The 15,159-nt window shown below is 40.6% G+C and overlaps 1 protein-coding gene across 5 annotated transcripts in view; it reads right to left on the bottom strand.

Annotated features, from left to right (window-relative positions):
* Nucleotides 1-334: 334 nt before the first annotated feature.
* ARRB1 (arrestin beta 1) overlaps nt 335-15,159 on the bottom strand; it is a 118,195-nt gene continuing 103,370 nt past the window's right edge. For 2 of the 5 annotated variants that reach the window (XM_031961384.1, XM_031961385.1), the window contains 4 exons: nt 14,102-14,125; nt 10,630-10,700; nt 8,744-8,795; nt 335-6,344 (listed from right to left, as the gene is read on the bottom strand). In XM_031961384.1, coding sequence (XP_031817244.1) covers nt 6,236-6,344; nt 8,744-8,795; nt 10,630-10,700; nt 14,102-14,125 — 256 coding nt within the window. In that variant the 3' untranslated portion in view covers nt 335-6,235. The other 3 variants (XM_031961386.1, XM_031961388.1, XM_031961389.1) reach the window with 2 other exon arrangements.

The following is a 15,159-nucleotide window of genomic DNA, read 5'->3' as shown; positions in this document are numbered from 1 at the left end:
ACAGCATGTCAGGAAGAGGGTCCTGTGGGAGCAGGAAAGCAGTTCTGCTACCAGTAGTCTGAGGAGAGCACCACCTTTCAGTCTAAGTTTGCTTTCAGCCAGTAGCCCATTATACCATGGTTTCAGCATTGCTTTGAAAGAAGGAAAATAAGAGAAAAGTTCTCTAGATACTAGGGAGTCTTGTAGGGGAGTTTTTGCCACATTCCTTTATTTTAACATGAGTCTTGTCCTGGGCTGGGCAATGAACTGCCTGAGGTTCTGTCCAAAGGGAATGTCAAAGGGCTGAATAGTCTTGCTTCCTATGTCTCCCTGTGTTACGTGGGGGAAGTCTTGGGTTCTAAGTCATATTGTGAAGTGCCTGGGTTTTGAGCAAAAGAATGCCAAGGAATCCTCAGTCTCTCAAACCATCAGTGAGAGCTGCATCCAGGACAACATCCTTAGACCAGTCTCCCAAATGTGGCTATGTCAGAGATCATGGATAATGGAAGCAGAGAATGTCTTTGAGTAGTGAAATAAACCTTCCATTAGGTGGGTATGTGTAAAGCAACGGACAATTGTTTATCTGAGTAAATTTAACAAAACACACACAAATATCAAAGCAGAATTATTGAAGGCATATTTCAGGACTCAAATCCAAATCTTCCTTTTAGATGAGTTGGGAATTTTCAGTACCCAACTCCCTGATGGGAACAAAGTATACTAAGAATACCAACATGACTTCTCTCTAGGAAATGGGTAAGCTTTCCATTGAGCTTCTTGTTGTTCAGGAACACAAGACCTCAGCTTTCCTGGCCATCAACCTTTGCTATCCTGCCATTTAATAGCATGTTTCTTTGAAGTCCCAATTCTCCTCTAGGATAGGGGCCAGGATAAGAGAACAGAAAATAATGTCAAGATTCAGCTCAAATCCTACCTTCTGCAGATCTTCTCTTGCCCCTCTTGCCCCTACTACCTTTCCTCTGAGATTACATTTCATTCATTGATTCACTGTTGTGCATGTGTATAAAATCTTGTTTGTATGTGACTGTTTGCCTGTTGTCTCTCTCTTGTATCCTTATCATTTATCACTATTCCTGGCACATAGAAAGCACTTGATTGTTTGATTGAATGGCTGGGAGACTTGTTGGTGCTGGACCTAATGAAAAACTGAAGGAGGCGGCTCATGTTCAAAGTAGATTGGAAATCAGTGGGAGAAAATAGGGCTTTTGGCAAAATCCTTTCTCAACTGCTTCCAACAATGGCAAAGACTGAAACCTTAAAAAGCTGTATTGTCTTTCTAATGAGTTTACAATATAATGTGCACAGTGGGGTAGAGTGTGCAGAATGTCAGAGGTAATGTAAATTAGGCAGGATCAGCAAGTGACAGATATCCCTAGAACAACACTTTGTGGCCAAAGTATTCCATCTTATCATTCTGATATTTTCAAGTCCAAATTCCAGATGGTATCTGAGATGGGCCTCTCACTGATAGCAATTGATTACTGCCAATACCAACCATCCCTAGAACTACATTTTAGCAGACAATAACAAAACTGGGTCTTGTCCAGAATGAACAGCATCACCAAAGAACAAAAATAATTCCACAAAAGGATTATTAGAAAAAATTGGAAATGCTTAGAAGATTGAAGGAACACATGATGGTTGTCTTCAAATATTTGAAGAGCTGTCATGGAGAAAAAGGATTTTATTTGTCCTACTTTGACTCAGGAGATAAAACTAGGAGCAATAGGAGAAATCAGAGAAAGATTTTTTCCCCATATAAGAGAAAAGCACCTAACAATTAGAATTGTCCAACAATGGAGTGGATTACTGTACAAGATAATGCATAATGAGATAGCCTAGTGGATAGAGCACTGAATCTGGAATCAGGAAGAACTTAGTTTGAATCCTGCCGTAGATAATTACTAGCTGTATTATTGTAGGCAAGTCATTTTCTCCACATTAATATCCTTAACTATAAAATGGGGATAATAATAGCACCTGCCTCATAGGGTTATTGTGAGCATCAACCAAAATATTGTAGGTAAAACTCTTTGCAAACATTAAAGAGTTATGTAAATGTTAGCTATTATAAGTTCCCCATCACTTGTGTTCTTCAAAATGAAAATCTGTCAAAAATGCTGTTGATGGGATCTCGGTAGGAATTTGACCAGAGGGCCCTTCAGATCCTTTTCAATTCTATCATTAATATATATTTAGAAGCACTTGATTAACTCTTTCATGACCTGTTTTTCTTTGAGGATAAATCAAGTTGTGTTCATTTGATCTCTTGTTGAATCTGACTCAGAGGGATGAATGGTGTGGTCCAAGGGACAGAATGCCAGACCAGAAATAGGCCCTAGTTTCACATCATCTTAGAGTTATTCTGGGACTAGGCCCAAAGTTTACCTCCTAAAACACAGGTTGGCAAAACCCTGCCTCCCTCTTTGCACATATGGAGGTAAAACAGATCTAGTCAGAGAGAAGCATGTACCAAATTATTACAATGAGAAGTTTATCAGTGAATATAGTTATTCCCTCACATGGTGGTAGGCTGGAAGCCAGATGATCTCTTAGATCATGGAGGGCAACCTTGTTTTAGAGTTATCTGCCTCCAAATCTCATATTCTGTTTTCCCAGAGGCATTTTTCTTGAGGCAGTTCTCCTAACTAATCTCTCTGCTCTGAGTCTCTCCTCTTTTGATTCCATGCTCCAAAGCTGCCAAAAACTAAGACATCACAAAGTCTTCAGCAGCCTTCTATTGTTCCTAAATAAAATGAAAACACTTCATCCTGGCATTTAAATTCTTTCAGTCTTGCTCCAACCTACCTTTTTATAATGATTTCATGTAATCATCCTTCACGTTTTGTTTCAACTAAGCTAAACTCGTAGTTGTTTTTAATATATGGGATCTCTCATTGCCATGCCTTTGCTAAAATGTACTCTATCTCTGGTAGAATACGTAGAATACATAGCTTCCTTCGGTATCTGAAATAGCTATTACTTCCTAACAAGGAGAGCTATCCAAAAGTGAAATGGAATTTTGGTGTTAGATTCCCATTTACTAGAGACCTTCATGTAGAAGTTAGCAGAGTAGCTTCTGCAAAACAGAAGAGAAGATAAAAAATTCTTGCAGAGGTACAGGCTGGGCTAGTTGACATTTGAATTACTTTCCAAATCTGATAGAATGTAAGCTCCTTGAGGGCAGTTTAATTTTTTTTATCCCCAGCACCCAGAATTGTGCCTAATACATAATAACATAACAAATGTTGAAAGTCAGGAACTCTGAGAACGCTATTACTGTTGCTTATAATTTGAAGCTGAGCAAGAGATTTGGAAGCTGTCAGTGGACATCTAGTTTGTCTGCCCTTACTTCCTATGCTCAGTTCTCAGGCTATAAACATGATGCCAATTTCCTGAAGAGGTCTAGAGTAGACAGCCAAGGATTTTCCCAAAGGTGTGTTGGCACATGAAAATGTCAGGACTGGCAGGAACAAAGCGAGACCTCCAGGTTCCTTGTCCTTCTGGCTACTGGAGGAACCTGTCTGGCAGATGGTTGCTCCTTACTCTCTACTGAGGATGTCACAGGTGGGAGCAGAAAGGAATCAGAGTGGGGGGAAACTCTTTGTCCCTTAACCTTGCTATCCTTGATAATGAGGAGGTGAAAAAACAATATGTCTGCTACGTTACAACATGCACTGGTCCAGGAATCTAAAATGCTACTTAGAAACAGAATTGTCTGTGGCAATCAATGCCTACTGGATAAGGTCAGGGGTCTTATATTCCAATTCACACCTTATATCAATCAACATATGATAAGAAATATAACTGGGTGATATAATTTAGGTACCAAAATTTATGGATGCTGCCAATACCATTTAAGGTAGTATTTTTTGTCCCTATCCCACCCCCTGGCAATTATATCCTTGGTGAGCTCTTATCCCTACTTTTTCCCCATTTCTTTTTTCCAGGTGCAAAATTCTCAGTTATTGCTCCAAATATGGGATTCATCCCTTATCCTGAATATTCAAACTCTTATGGGTTCAAATCTGAGCTCCTCTGTTTCCAGATTCAGGGCCATTTCCATCATTTCCAGCATATCAGATGACCTTATCATGAAGATTGTGGAGAAAGAGTCTCAAACTAGGTGAGAGGTTGAACTAGATGATTCTTAGGTTTCTTCCATTGGGAAGGACTCCATGTATTAGAATCAAAGGTTTTTCTCTACAATGTCTAGATCAACTGAGATAAATCTCGTCCTCTCTCCCTCTGCAGCTCTTCATGGTTTCCAAGATCCAAGAGCAAAAAAGATGATCTGCCGAGCTTGAATCTATAGATATAGATGATTTCACAAGAATCTATTTGTTTTCTTCCTAATGAAATTACTTTCCTTTCAGAGAAGAAACCCAGAAGAATACAACCAATTTCTGACAAGGTGATGACCTCAGGGAATCTGAAATAAGTTTTTGGTCTGGATCCAAGGGAGTCAAAGAGAAAGATTTTGGAAGGCAGCTCCCTGTCCAGAATACTGTGATTAGGAATCAGAGGCCCTGGCTTTGGATCCTGGTTCTATTTTATTACTTTGTGTGACTTTGGGGCAAGCCACTTAACCACCTAGGCCCCCATTGCCCCAATCTGCAAAATGAAGGGACTCATTTAAACTACATGATCTCTGAGGTTGTTTTTACTTCCTAAATCCTAGGCAATAAATCTGTCGTTCCACATCTCTTTCTTCCATTTCTGAAGAGGTAAATGAAACCAACATTTGAAGCATAGTACTAGCTTTTCTTCTGAGAACCAGCTATGTTCTCTTCATTTGTGTGTCCCCATAAATGTCTGCCACAGCAGAAATCACAGGTAGAGATTTCTCAGAACTTACCATATATCTGGACTTTCCTCAGCCCCCATGTATCATCTGAGGGCAATTCAGTAACTAGCACACCAAATGGAAGAATGTAAGTTCTACTCCCTTCCCCCAACTAGAATATAAGGTTTTTTTTAAAGGCAAGGGATGCTTCCCTTTATCTTTATATCCCTTGTACATAGTAGGCATTTATTGCATTGTGTTGCATTGCTGAATGGAATAGTAAAACTCTGCCAGTTCTAGGGTAGACAAACAGCTCACTCAGGAAAGAAGGGTCTCTCTGGGAATCTTCCCCAGAGATACTGAAAATTTTGTTACCAGAGACTCTGGAGCAAGACATGCTTCCTCTCCTCACCTCTATCACAGGGTCCTTTTTTCTTCAGGACCATGGACAATGCCCATTCTAATAGAGAAATTTTACTTCCAGCCCTCCCTTTCTTCCTCTGTCTCTAATACATAGAAGATACATATCATTTAAGAGATTAAGATCTGACAATATTAAAATGCTTGTGCTAATTCTTGTGACCTGTATTCAACTTGGTAATTGCTGGTAAGAACATCAATTGACTGCTTTTGAACTGTTATAATATCATTACTGCCCAAAATACCAAATATTGGGACGGGAGGTGGCAAGAAGAGAGAAATATTAGGAGGGGAGTGAAAGGACAAATTCCAGCTGCTGGTTCTTTCCCACCCTCTCCACTGCTTGGCTCCCTACTTGTTACCCCAATCTCTCGGTCTCAAGGTAGCTCAGTCAGGTGGTCTCATGAGCTGTTCTGAACATGCTGCTGACTAGAACTATGGACAGCCCCCTCATCCTCCTCTTATCACCTTCCCACCACCGACAAGTATGCCTAGGACCATCCCCCTGCTCTCACCCCCAAACATACACACATGTGGCAATCCTTTCCCCTATCCTTCGGCAGACTCCACTTTCATACACTCACTTCCATTGGATGGATTCCACCCAGTGTGTGCAGAAGAGACACAATACAAAGATTGTGGATTGGGAAGCTCCTAGAGACTGGCCATATGGAGAGTACTCAAGGCTGGCTGGCTGGAGGGGATCAAAGGTGAGGTGGAAACAGAGCTTGGGATGGAATAAGGTAGGAAAGGTAGTAAGTCATCCGTTCTTTCCCAGGGCAGAAATAAGGGATCCACCAGGAAGGATCAGGGATATGGTGACAAGTGCATCAAAGCCAGATGGTGAGGATCCCTGATGATAACTACATAAGTCCTTTGGAGTCCCCTGGTAGAAGTAGAAAAACAGAAGGGGAAAGAAATAGCAGAAAAAGAGGGAGGAGAAGGAAAAGAAGAAATGATAACAAGCAGCCTAATTCACAAGAGTTAACCAGGAACCACCCGAGAAGAAGATCCAAGAGGAGTCCAGTCTTATGTGTTGTTCAAATGTGGCGAGTTTGGGACTTCCTCCTCTTCTTGGTCGTCCTTCATACCTTTCAGTCTCTGTCGAGCAAAGTCCTCAAAGACAATGTCGTCATCACTGTCAGGAGAGAGAAGGGGAAAGGAGCTGTCAGTAGGGGAAGGAACATCCACACAGAGGGGCAGAAGCCAGGGCCACTAAGAGAGCAAGACATGAAATAGGCTCCCCAGCTGACCCGGCCTAAGCCAGCACACCTACAGCTCCAAGTTAGCTCCAGGTGGGTCAGAAACAGACACTGCTTTCTATAAGGAAAGCCAGGGAATTCACAACCAGTTGCAAATTGTTATGGAAAAAAAAGGTAGGAGGAAAGAATCACAAAATCTTTGAGGCAGAAGGGACCCCAGGGGGCAAGTAATTCAAACCCTACCTGAAATGACAATGTGCATTCCACAGGCTATAGGATGCATTGTAACTAGGAAGCATTTCACATGAAAAAGTTCTGGGGCTTTTAGTAGACCACAAACTTCACAATGTAACCTGCCAGCCAAAAAGCTCCTTTAAAAGAGTGCAGAATCCAGAAACGGTAGTTCTGCTGCCCTCTGCCCTCGACATACTCCTTTGAGAGAACCGTGTTTGGTGCAGAGCACAGTATTTTAAGGATAACAGTGGCCAACTGGAGCATATCAAGGAGAAGGGGACCATCCAGAGGATGAGAAGGTGACTGGAAACCTTGCCGCATGTGGTTGAATTGAAGGGTACAGTTACAGCTATTTTGGGTATCAAAAGGCCACAAATCCAGAAAAGGGATTAGACTCATTCTGTTTGGCCCCAATGGGCAAAACTTAGCACAATGGGTGGAAGTTAAAGAGAAGTAGGTTTCATTTCAACATAAGGGGGAAACCTCCTAACAATAAAAGCTGTCAAGGGATAGACCCAAACATCTCTCACCAGTGTGATCATCTTCCTCTCACCATTTGCTGTTCATCTATCCTGGAAGTTCAACCACTGACCAGTGAATTTTTCAATATTGCAGGTCTTCAGGTGAAGGTGAGACAGGGATATTGTCAGGGATATTAGCAGAGAGATTTCTCCTTGGATATAGGTTGGATTAGAGATTCTGTGAAGTGCCTTATACCCCTTGAGATTCTGTGACTCCTAGGAAATAAGGAGCTGATTCTTGAGAGCCAGGGAGAAATGAAAAACCCCAAACCATCCCAAAGCATGGCTTAAAAGGCACCGGTACCAGCAAGAACCAAGCAGGGCAGAGCAGGCAAGGCGCAGGGCTTCAGGGGTGGGAGCAGATGTCTCCTTGCAGCTTTCCTAGCTCAGGGACACCTCTTGGGGATGAAGGGTGGAGTAGCAGGATAGGATGACATAAGGAGAGTTTGCATGCTAAGGGTTTCAAGCAGCCAAGCTTGTTCCTGGACATGCCAGGCCAGGCAGGATTCCTTGCTGATGTGTTAGGTCAAGCATTTCCCAAACCGTGTCCACTGGAACCCTGGGATTTTGAAACAAGAAAATTTCAATACTGAGATATATTCTCCCCGCCTTAAAATATGAAGTTTGAAACTATGGACTAAAAACACAAAACAGCAATCTGAAAATATGCTCTAAAATTTCCCCTGCCCTGATTCTCCCGCTCACCATTTATAGGTTCCATCAATATATACAATATTGATCTAAAGGTAGGCTACATTTCCCCCTGACCTGACTTGTACAAAACCCATAACAGCTATTATTCTTCACTGTTTATCTAGAACTTTTATTTATTCATTTCCTTCTCTGGAATTTCATGTAAAAGACACTGTGGTAACAAGCCCAGGGAGCTGATCTCAGAGTAAGGGAACACTGGGCTTCTGCATGCTTCTGCTGAGGGTTAAGTAACCAAAGTTCAGCAAGTCATTTAACCTTTCATTGTCCCAAGATAACTCTTTAGGAATATATTATGGGATGACCTCTCCTCTTATAAGCTCCTCAGGGGTTAGAATTTGTATTTTTCAGGGGCATATATTTGTATCCCCAAGCTATATCACAATGGTGACACAGAAGGTGCTTGATGAAGACTTTATCTAGCATTGGGATGGAGAGAGTTTTTATACTAGACATTCACCTCTGCATGAAATCATTGACCAAAACCTCCTCCACCCCCACTACCCCTACATTAAATTGCCTTTCAATTTGATTTAATAAGCACTTATTAAACACCTACTATGTAGACTTAATATGAGGAAAGCGCTTTGTAAATTAAAGCACTGTGTAAATGAAAGTCGTTATTTTAGAGGAGCAGCCTATATTTAGATCAATATGGTATCTCAGCGTCCAAAGTCTCCTGGGGCCAAGTGGTTTGGGAAACACTAAATTGGCTGTGGATGAGCCTGACTCATTAAATGTAGTAAAATACCAATGAGCCAGGTCAATATGCCATTGAGACACACACACACACACACACACACATACATACACATACACACACACACTCCCCTCCCCACCCAGATATCCAAAGTCAGGGTCCAGCTTACTTTGTATCAAGTTCTATGAGATTGGTATCTATGGGCGCTTCATTCTCTGGAACTAAACACAGGGAGTTAGAACAAGGGGTTAGTGAGTTTACAATGAAGGATCAACTACCCATGTCACAGCAACAATCACCATGCACAAAAAAGGAAACAGGAAGGGAGGCTAGTGGAACTAAGCATGAACTAGTTTATAGCTTGTCTATTGAAGGCACAATTTAGTGAAAAGAACACTGCATTTGAAGTGAGAAGGTTTGGGTTCTAGTTCTGATGCTATTATTTAATAGCTGTAGGACTCCATCCTCCCACAAAATGAAGGCTCATTGAAGGCTCAAAATGAAGGCCTAACTCAGGGGCTCTTACTGAGGAATCCCTGGACCCGAGAGATCTATAAAGATAGATATCAGGGGGTCTTTTAACTTGGACAGGGGAAAAAAAGTGCATCTTTATTTTCACTAATCTCCATCTGAAAATTAGTATTTCCTTTGATTATTTAAAAAATGTATAATATAATATATTACATTAAAAGAGCTTTAGAGTATTGATTCTATTAGTTTTTAACTATGTGTCCATGGGAAAAACTTTTAAATGCCTTTTCTATTCAAGACAATTCCAATAAACTTTGGATAGAAAGCACCATCTGCTCCAGAAAAAGAACTATGGAGTTTGAATGTAAATCAACATACTATGTTCACTTCTTTTTTCTGGTTTTTTTCCCTCTCCTGTGGTTTTTCCCTTTTGTTCTGATTTTTCTCTCCCAACATGATTTATAAAGAAATGTGTATTAAAAAATAAAATAAAAATAATTTTAAATTTAAAAAATAAAGTCAAAAATAAATGAATGAATGAAATAAAAAGCAGCTTCATGGAGGTTCCATCACTATGTGGTGATAGTGCACCAAATATGGAGTCAGGAAGACCTGAGTTCAAATCCAGCCTCATATACTAGCTGGGCAGATAGCCTGGGCAGGTCATTAAATTTTAATTGCTCCTAAAGAAAGTCTAGATTCTTCCTAGATTCCTTCATTAGACTTCCAAAGGAGTCTATGTTCTAAACTCAGTTCAAGGAGCCCAGAAGAGAACAGGGAAAAATTGCCTGAATTTGGAGGTAAGAGGAATTAGATTTAAATGTGATTCTATTTCCTTCATCAAATTACTTCAATGAAACTCAGTTTCCTCATCTTTAAGATAGGATAGGGAATGCTAAAGTAGATGGATTTTAACATTCCTCCCAGCTCAAATTCCATGATCCTATTAAATTAGAAGGGAAAGACGGGGAAGTAGCAGTCTGTGCTTAAAAATGCACCCAGAAATAGGAGATACTAGTGACTCACTAAGGACTTCTGGCGAGATGCTTGCCACTTCTGGGCCTCAGTTTATCCCTCTGGTCTCTAAGCTTCCTTCCCACACTAACATTCTGTTTTTTCATGTTCTAAAGTCCCTTCCAGTTCTTATGCTCTGATTCTAACTGTGGTTCTTAGGTTCTAACATTCTGTAACAATCTAACCTCCCAGTTATAGTGGCTCACCCAGTGTCATTTTCTGTAACCTTCACCCCCAGTCCTATCACAGGTCAGATTTGTTTGTGAAAGATGGAGCCAAGGTAATAACTAGGCTGACCCCCCAAAGAGGAAATAGAAGTCTCCATCTCGATGAGCCTTCCCACTAATAAGTCCGAGGTGCTGGAGCTATAGAGTATTGATTCTAATAGTTTTTAGCTGTGTGTCCCTGGGAAAAACACTTAACTCCTATGAACTTTGTTTCCTTATCTATAAAATGGGGAAACTTCTACCCTCTGCACTTCACAGGGTTACTGTCAGGAAAGAATTTTGGAAACCTTAAGCACTACAGAAAGGGAATTGATTTCTTTGGGGCAGATACAAATGTACTCACCTTCTCGACGCACAGGTTCCTCCCTGGGCTTCGGGTGCATCAAGGTGAAGGGCAGTTCGACAGCCACATCACTAAAACAGATACAGAAATGAGCTGAGCTCAAGGGCCCCAGACTTTCCTGGTCTAGCCCTCCTTCTGGCCTTTCTCTGAAACTGGGGGCTAGGTGATAGGAGGGAGCATTTCTGGGTTCAACATTAAGAAATCAGCTGGAAGGCAGACATTATGGGTCTGAGTATCAGCTCTGCCTTGCTTTATGACCTCGGGGAAAGTCATTTCCTCCCTTCTCCCCAGGACTGGCCCTCAATTTCTTCCTCTGTACAATGGAGGGGAAAGACCCTTCCCTGTCTCCTTTCCAAGGCTGCTGCGAAAAATAAATGAGGTCATAAGTGAGGGGAAAAGTCTATAATATGTGGAGGGATATATATGTGTGTGTGTGTGTATGTGTGTGTGTGTGTGTGTGTGTGTGAGAGAGAGAGAGACAGAGAGATTAGTACATAACTATAATTATGTATATAATTAGTACATAATCATCACATAATTAATCAATCAACATTTGTGAAGCCCCTACTTTATACAAGGTCTTATAACTAGGGCTGGGCATGCAAAGGTAGATATGTCATGGATTCTGCTCTCAAGGGGTTTATAGTTAAGTGGGGGCAGAGCAGTTATGGGGGCACTAGGGATAGTGTCAGACCTGGAGAAGGGGAGACTCATCTTCCTAAGTTCAAATCTGGTCTCAGACACTCTCTAGCTGTGTGAGCCTGGCCAAGTCCCCTGTTTGCCTCAGTTTCCTCATCTGTAAAATGAGCTAGAGAAGGAAACGGCAAACCATTCCAGTGTCTCTGCCAAGAAAACTCTAAATGGACATGACTGAACAACTAGACAATATGGGTAATGGAGCAAAGATGGGGAGATGGGAGACAACTACAAAAATAACAATGAGAGGAGAGGGAAAATAAAAGTAAAGGTGACCTCCAGGAAAAATGTTATTATAAAGGATAAAGAAAGATTCCAATAATTGGAGAGATATTCATTGTGCCAACATGATAAAAATAAAGTTACCACCTAAATTAATATGCAGATTTAGTATCATACTAATCCAACTGCCAAGGGGTTACTTTGGATAATTAGATAAAATTAGATTTATAATGGAAGTGAAGGAAAAAAAGAATGAAAGGAGGCTAGAATTACCAGATTTTAAACTATATTACAAAGCAGCAATAATCTCAACTCTTTGGTACTGATTTTAAAAGTTTAAAAAGTAGATCAATGGGCAAAAAACTAAGTAATCCATATTTAGAAGTAATTAAACAGAGTATCCAAATGTTTGGTAAATACAAGATTCGACTCTACTGGGTAAAGGGTTCTGTATTTAACAAACATGCTGAAAAAACTAGAAAGCATTTTGGCAAGAAATAGTCATCTTACACCACATACCACAAATAAGTTTCCAAATAGAAAATGAACGTAATATATATGATTATATAATTTTTAAAAATTAAAAAAAAGAAGAAGGTATTTTTCAAGTCTAGAATAGGGGACAGAATTCATAACCAAACAAGGAACAGAGTAGATCACAAAAGTCAACATTAGATAATTTTGATTATATAAACTCAAAATGGTCTTGCAAAACAAAATAAATGCAGTTGCAAGAATTGCATTTATTATACTTATTGCCATGTAATATATTGCTTATGTACTATAGTATATGATTATAGAAATGAATTATTTATTATTGTTATATAAATATAATTAACAAAAACAGGATAAAAGCCTTTCCGTTTGACCAATTCTCAATCTGCTTTACCAGACCTTCATCTATATCACACCTGCCAGCTGCAGATAGGACCACCCTGACCCCTACAGCTCCCTCCAGAGCCCTTTTTGATTTCCTTTCAACATTCCACTTTTGATCATCTCCACCAGTTCCATGGGTTCAAGGACACTGTATGTTATTCCCACAGTCACATGCCTAGCCCTGGTCTATTTCCTGAGCACAAATCCCACATCACCAACTGCCTACTGGACATATCAAAAAGGATGTGTCATAAACACCTCAAACCCAACATGTCCAGTTCCCCCCTCCCCAAAACCCACCTCTCCTCTTCCAAAATCCCCTGCAATGGCCAAGGGCTCTGCCATCTTCTCAGTCTCCCAGCTCTGCAATTTGCTCAGACTATCCCCTCACTCACCCCACATAGCCAGTCAATTGACAAAATTTGTCATTTTCTTCTCACCACCTACTCCCATAATCAATACTAGTTCAGGCTCTCACTCTCTATCACTGGGATCAATCTATTTTCTATCTGGCTGCCAAATGTTTCATATAGACCAGCTCTGACCATGTCACCTTCCTATTCATAAACTCCAATAGCTCCTTGTAGTTCCATGCATGGAATGCTCTCCCTCCTCCTGGGACTCCAATTCCCAGAATCCTTGGCTTCCTCCAATAATCAGCTCAAATATCACCTCCACCATGTGTATTTCCAGTTGCTTTGCTAGCTCTTTCCTCTCTAACATTGCTTTCCATCTATTCTGTAAATATCTTGTAAATACCAATTTCTTAATCTATCATCTCCTCACTAGGGTGTAAGTTTCTTGAGGGCAAGGGCTGCTTTCCGTATTTGTAAAGTGCTATATAAATGCTATTTATTTATGCAGCCAGCATTTAGCACACAGTAAATACTTAATGTTTGCAAACTGACTAACTTAACAATAGCAATGAAATGAAAATAAAGCAAATGCCTTTAATTGGGAAATGGCCAAACAAATTGTGGTTTTAAAGGTGATGGGATATTTTTACATCATAAGAAACAATATGAAGAATTCAGAGAAGCATGGAAAGATTTGCATGAACTGATACAGAATGAGGAAAACACTCCCAGGAAAATAATATACAGGTTTACAATAATGTAAATGAAAACCTAAACATTGATCCCAGAAAAGAGAAAAACCTTCAGAGAAAAAAGCTTCGAAGACAGAGAATACTAGTCTTTATTATAAATTATTATTATAAATATTATTATAAATAAGGTCAGGTAATTTTTTAAAACTATTTTTGTTAAAAGGATCAGTTTGAGAGTGGGAGGGGAGAATATAGGATATGATTGTGATCTAAAAATTAAAAACATCAATAGTCTACTTTTATCTGGGGAAAAACAGGATATATATATATATATATATATATATATATATATATATATATGTATATATAGCATTTAAGCTGGACCTCAATGGATAGATAAAAAATATAATCAAGTTGAAATCTATTTCATAATCACAGGGTAATGAAATGAGTCCCAAGCTAAGGAGTCATGAGCTACAACTCTGTCTCTAACCTGGACCACAGACTGACCCCCTACCTTGACTAGCCCTGCACTTCTGAGAAATGTAAGGCGCCCTTGGGTGTCCTGCCACTGAGGCAGAATGGGCCAGAACTCAGAAACAACTGGGTCACAAGAAGTTGAGTTACCTGGATGCGAGGTCTCCCAACAGGCTGGCGCACATCAGAGGAGGCAAAGAAGAAGGCAGAGTTCAGAGTGGGAGAGACCAACAAAGTCATCCATGCAATATCTGTGGTCCCCAGAGGGGATATATGAGGGAGTTGAGACCATCCTGGACTGCTAGCTCTCTATGTTAGAGATGGAATCGTGATATTGATAATAAAATTGGGAGTACAAAGAGTCCTCAACTCTTTGGATTCCTGGCTCTGACAATGACTCCCAATGGATCCTTGGACAAATTTTACCTCAATTTACCTCTAAAGCTATAAAATCAGGTTAGACTAAATGATCTCTAAGATGCCTCCCAGCTCTGACATTCTATGATCTGAGGTCTCTTCCAGCTCTGATGTTCTGTATTCTAAGATCCCTCCCAGCTCTGACATTCTCTGATGTAAAGTCCTTTCCAAATTTTGTTTTCTAACATTCAGAGTCCCAAGGTCCCTCCCAGCTCTAATATTCTAAGGAAAGGAAAAATCCAGAGGGGGCAGGATGGACCTGTCTCACACCTGGATGGAGGAGAACCCCTTGAGGAATCTCTGGCTTGGGATCCCTCCCACCTAGCACTGTCCTAGCCTCTGAGGGCAAGATGTAAGACCATATTACTCACTTGGTAAACTTCATGCCCTGAGCAGAGAAAGGCTCCGTGAGGTCTGAGATGAAGGAAGAGGAACATGAAGAAAGGAGGAGGAGGAGGAAGACAAGGAGGAAGAGGAGGAGAAGGAGGAGAAGACAGAAGAGGAAGAGGAGGAGGAGACAGAAGATGTAGAGGAGGAGAAGGTAGGTAAGAAGAAGAGAGAGGAAGGAAGGTAGGCTATGAAGAAGGAAGGAAGGAAGGAGAAGACAGTGAGAGAAGGAATAAGGGAAGAGGAAGGAGACAAGGATAAAACAGAGCTACAAGGGAAGAAAAAGGAAGAAGAGAGAAGAGAGGAGAAACAAAGAGAAAGCAGTAGCCAAGATGAATAGAGAAGAAAGGAGCAGAATTAAGAAAAGAAGGAAAAGAAAGTACTGGAAGGTAGGAGATGAGGAG

The sequence above is a fragment of the Sarcophilus harrisii genome, chromosome 3 (assembly GCF_902635505.1).
Source record: "Sarcophilus harrisii chromosome 3, mSarHar1.11, whole genome shotgun sequence".
Classification (NCBI taxonomy): domain Eukaryota; kingdom Metazoa; phylum Chordata; class Mammalia; order Dasyuromorphia; family Dasyuridae; genus Sarcophilus; species Sarcophilus harrisii.
The sequence above is the reverse complement of the archived record's forward strand: the minus strand, read 5'-3'. Positions and strand labels throughout refer to the sequence as shown.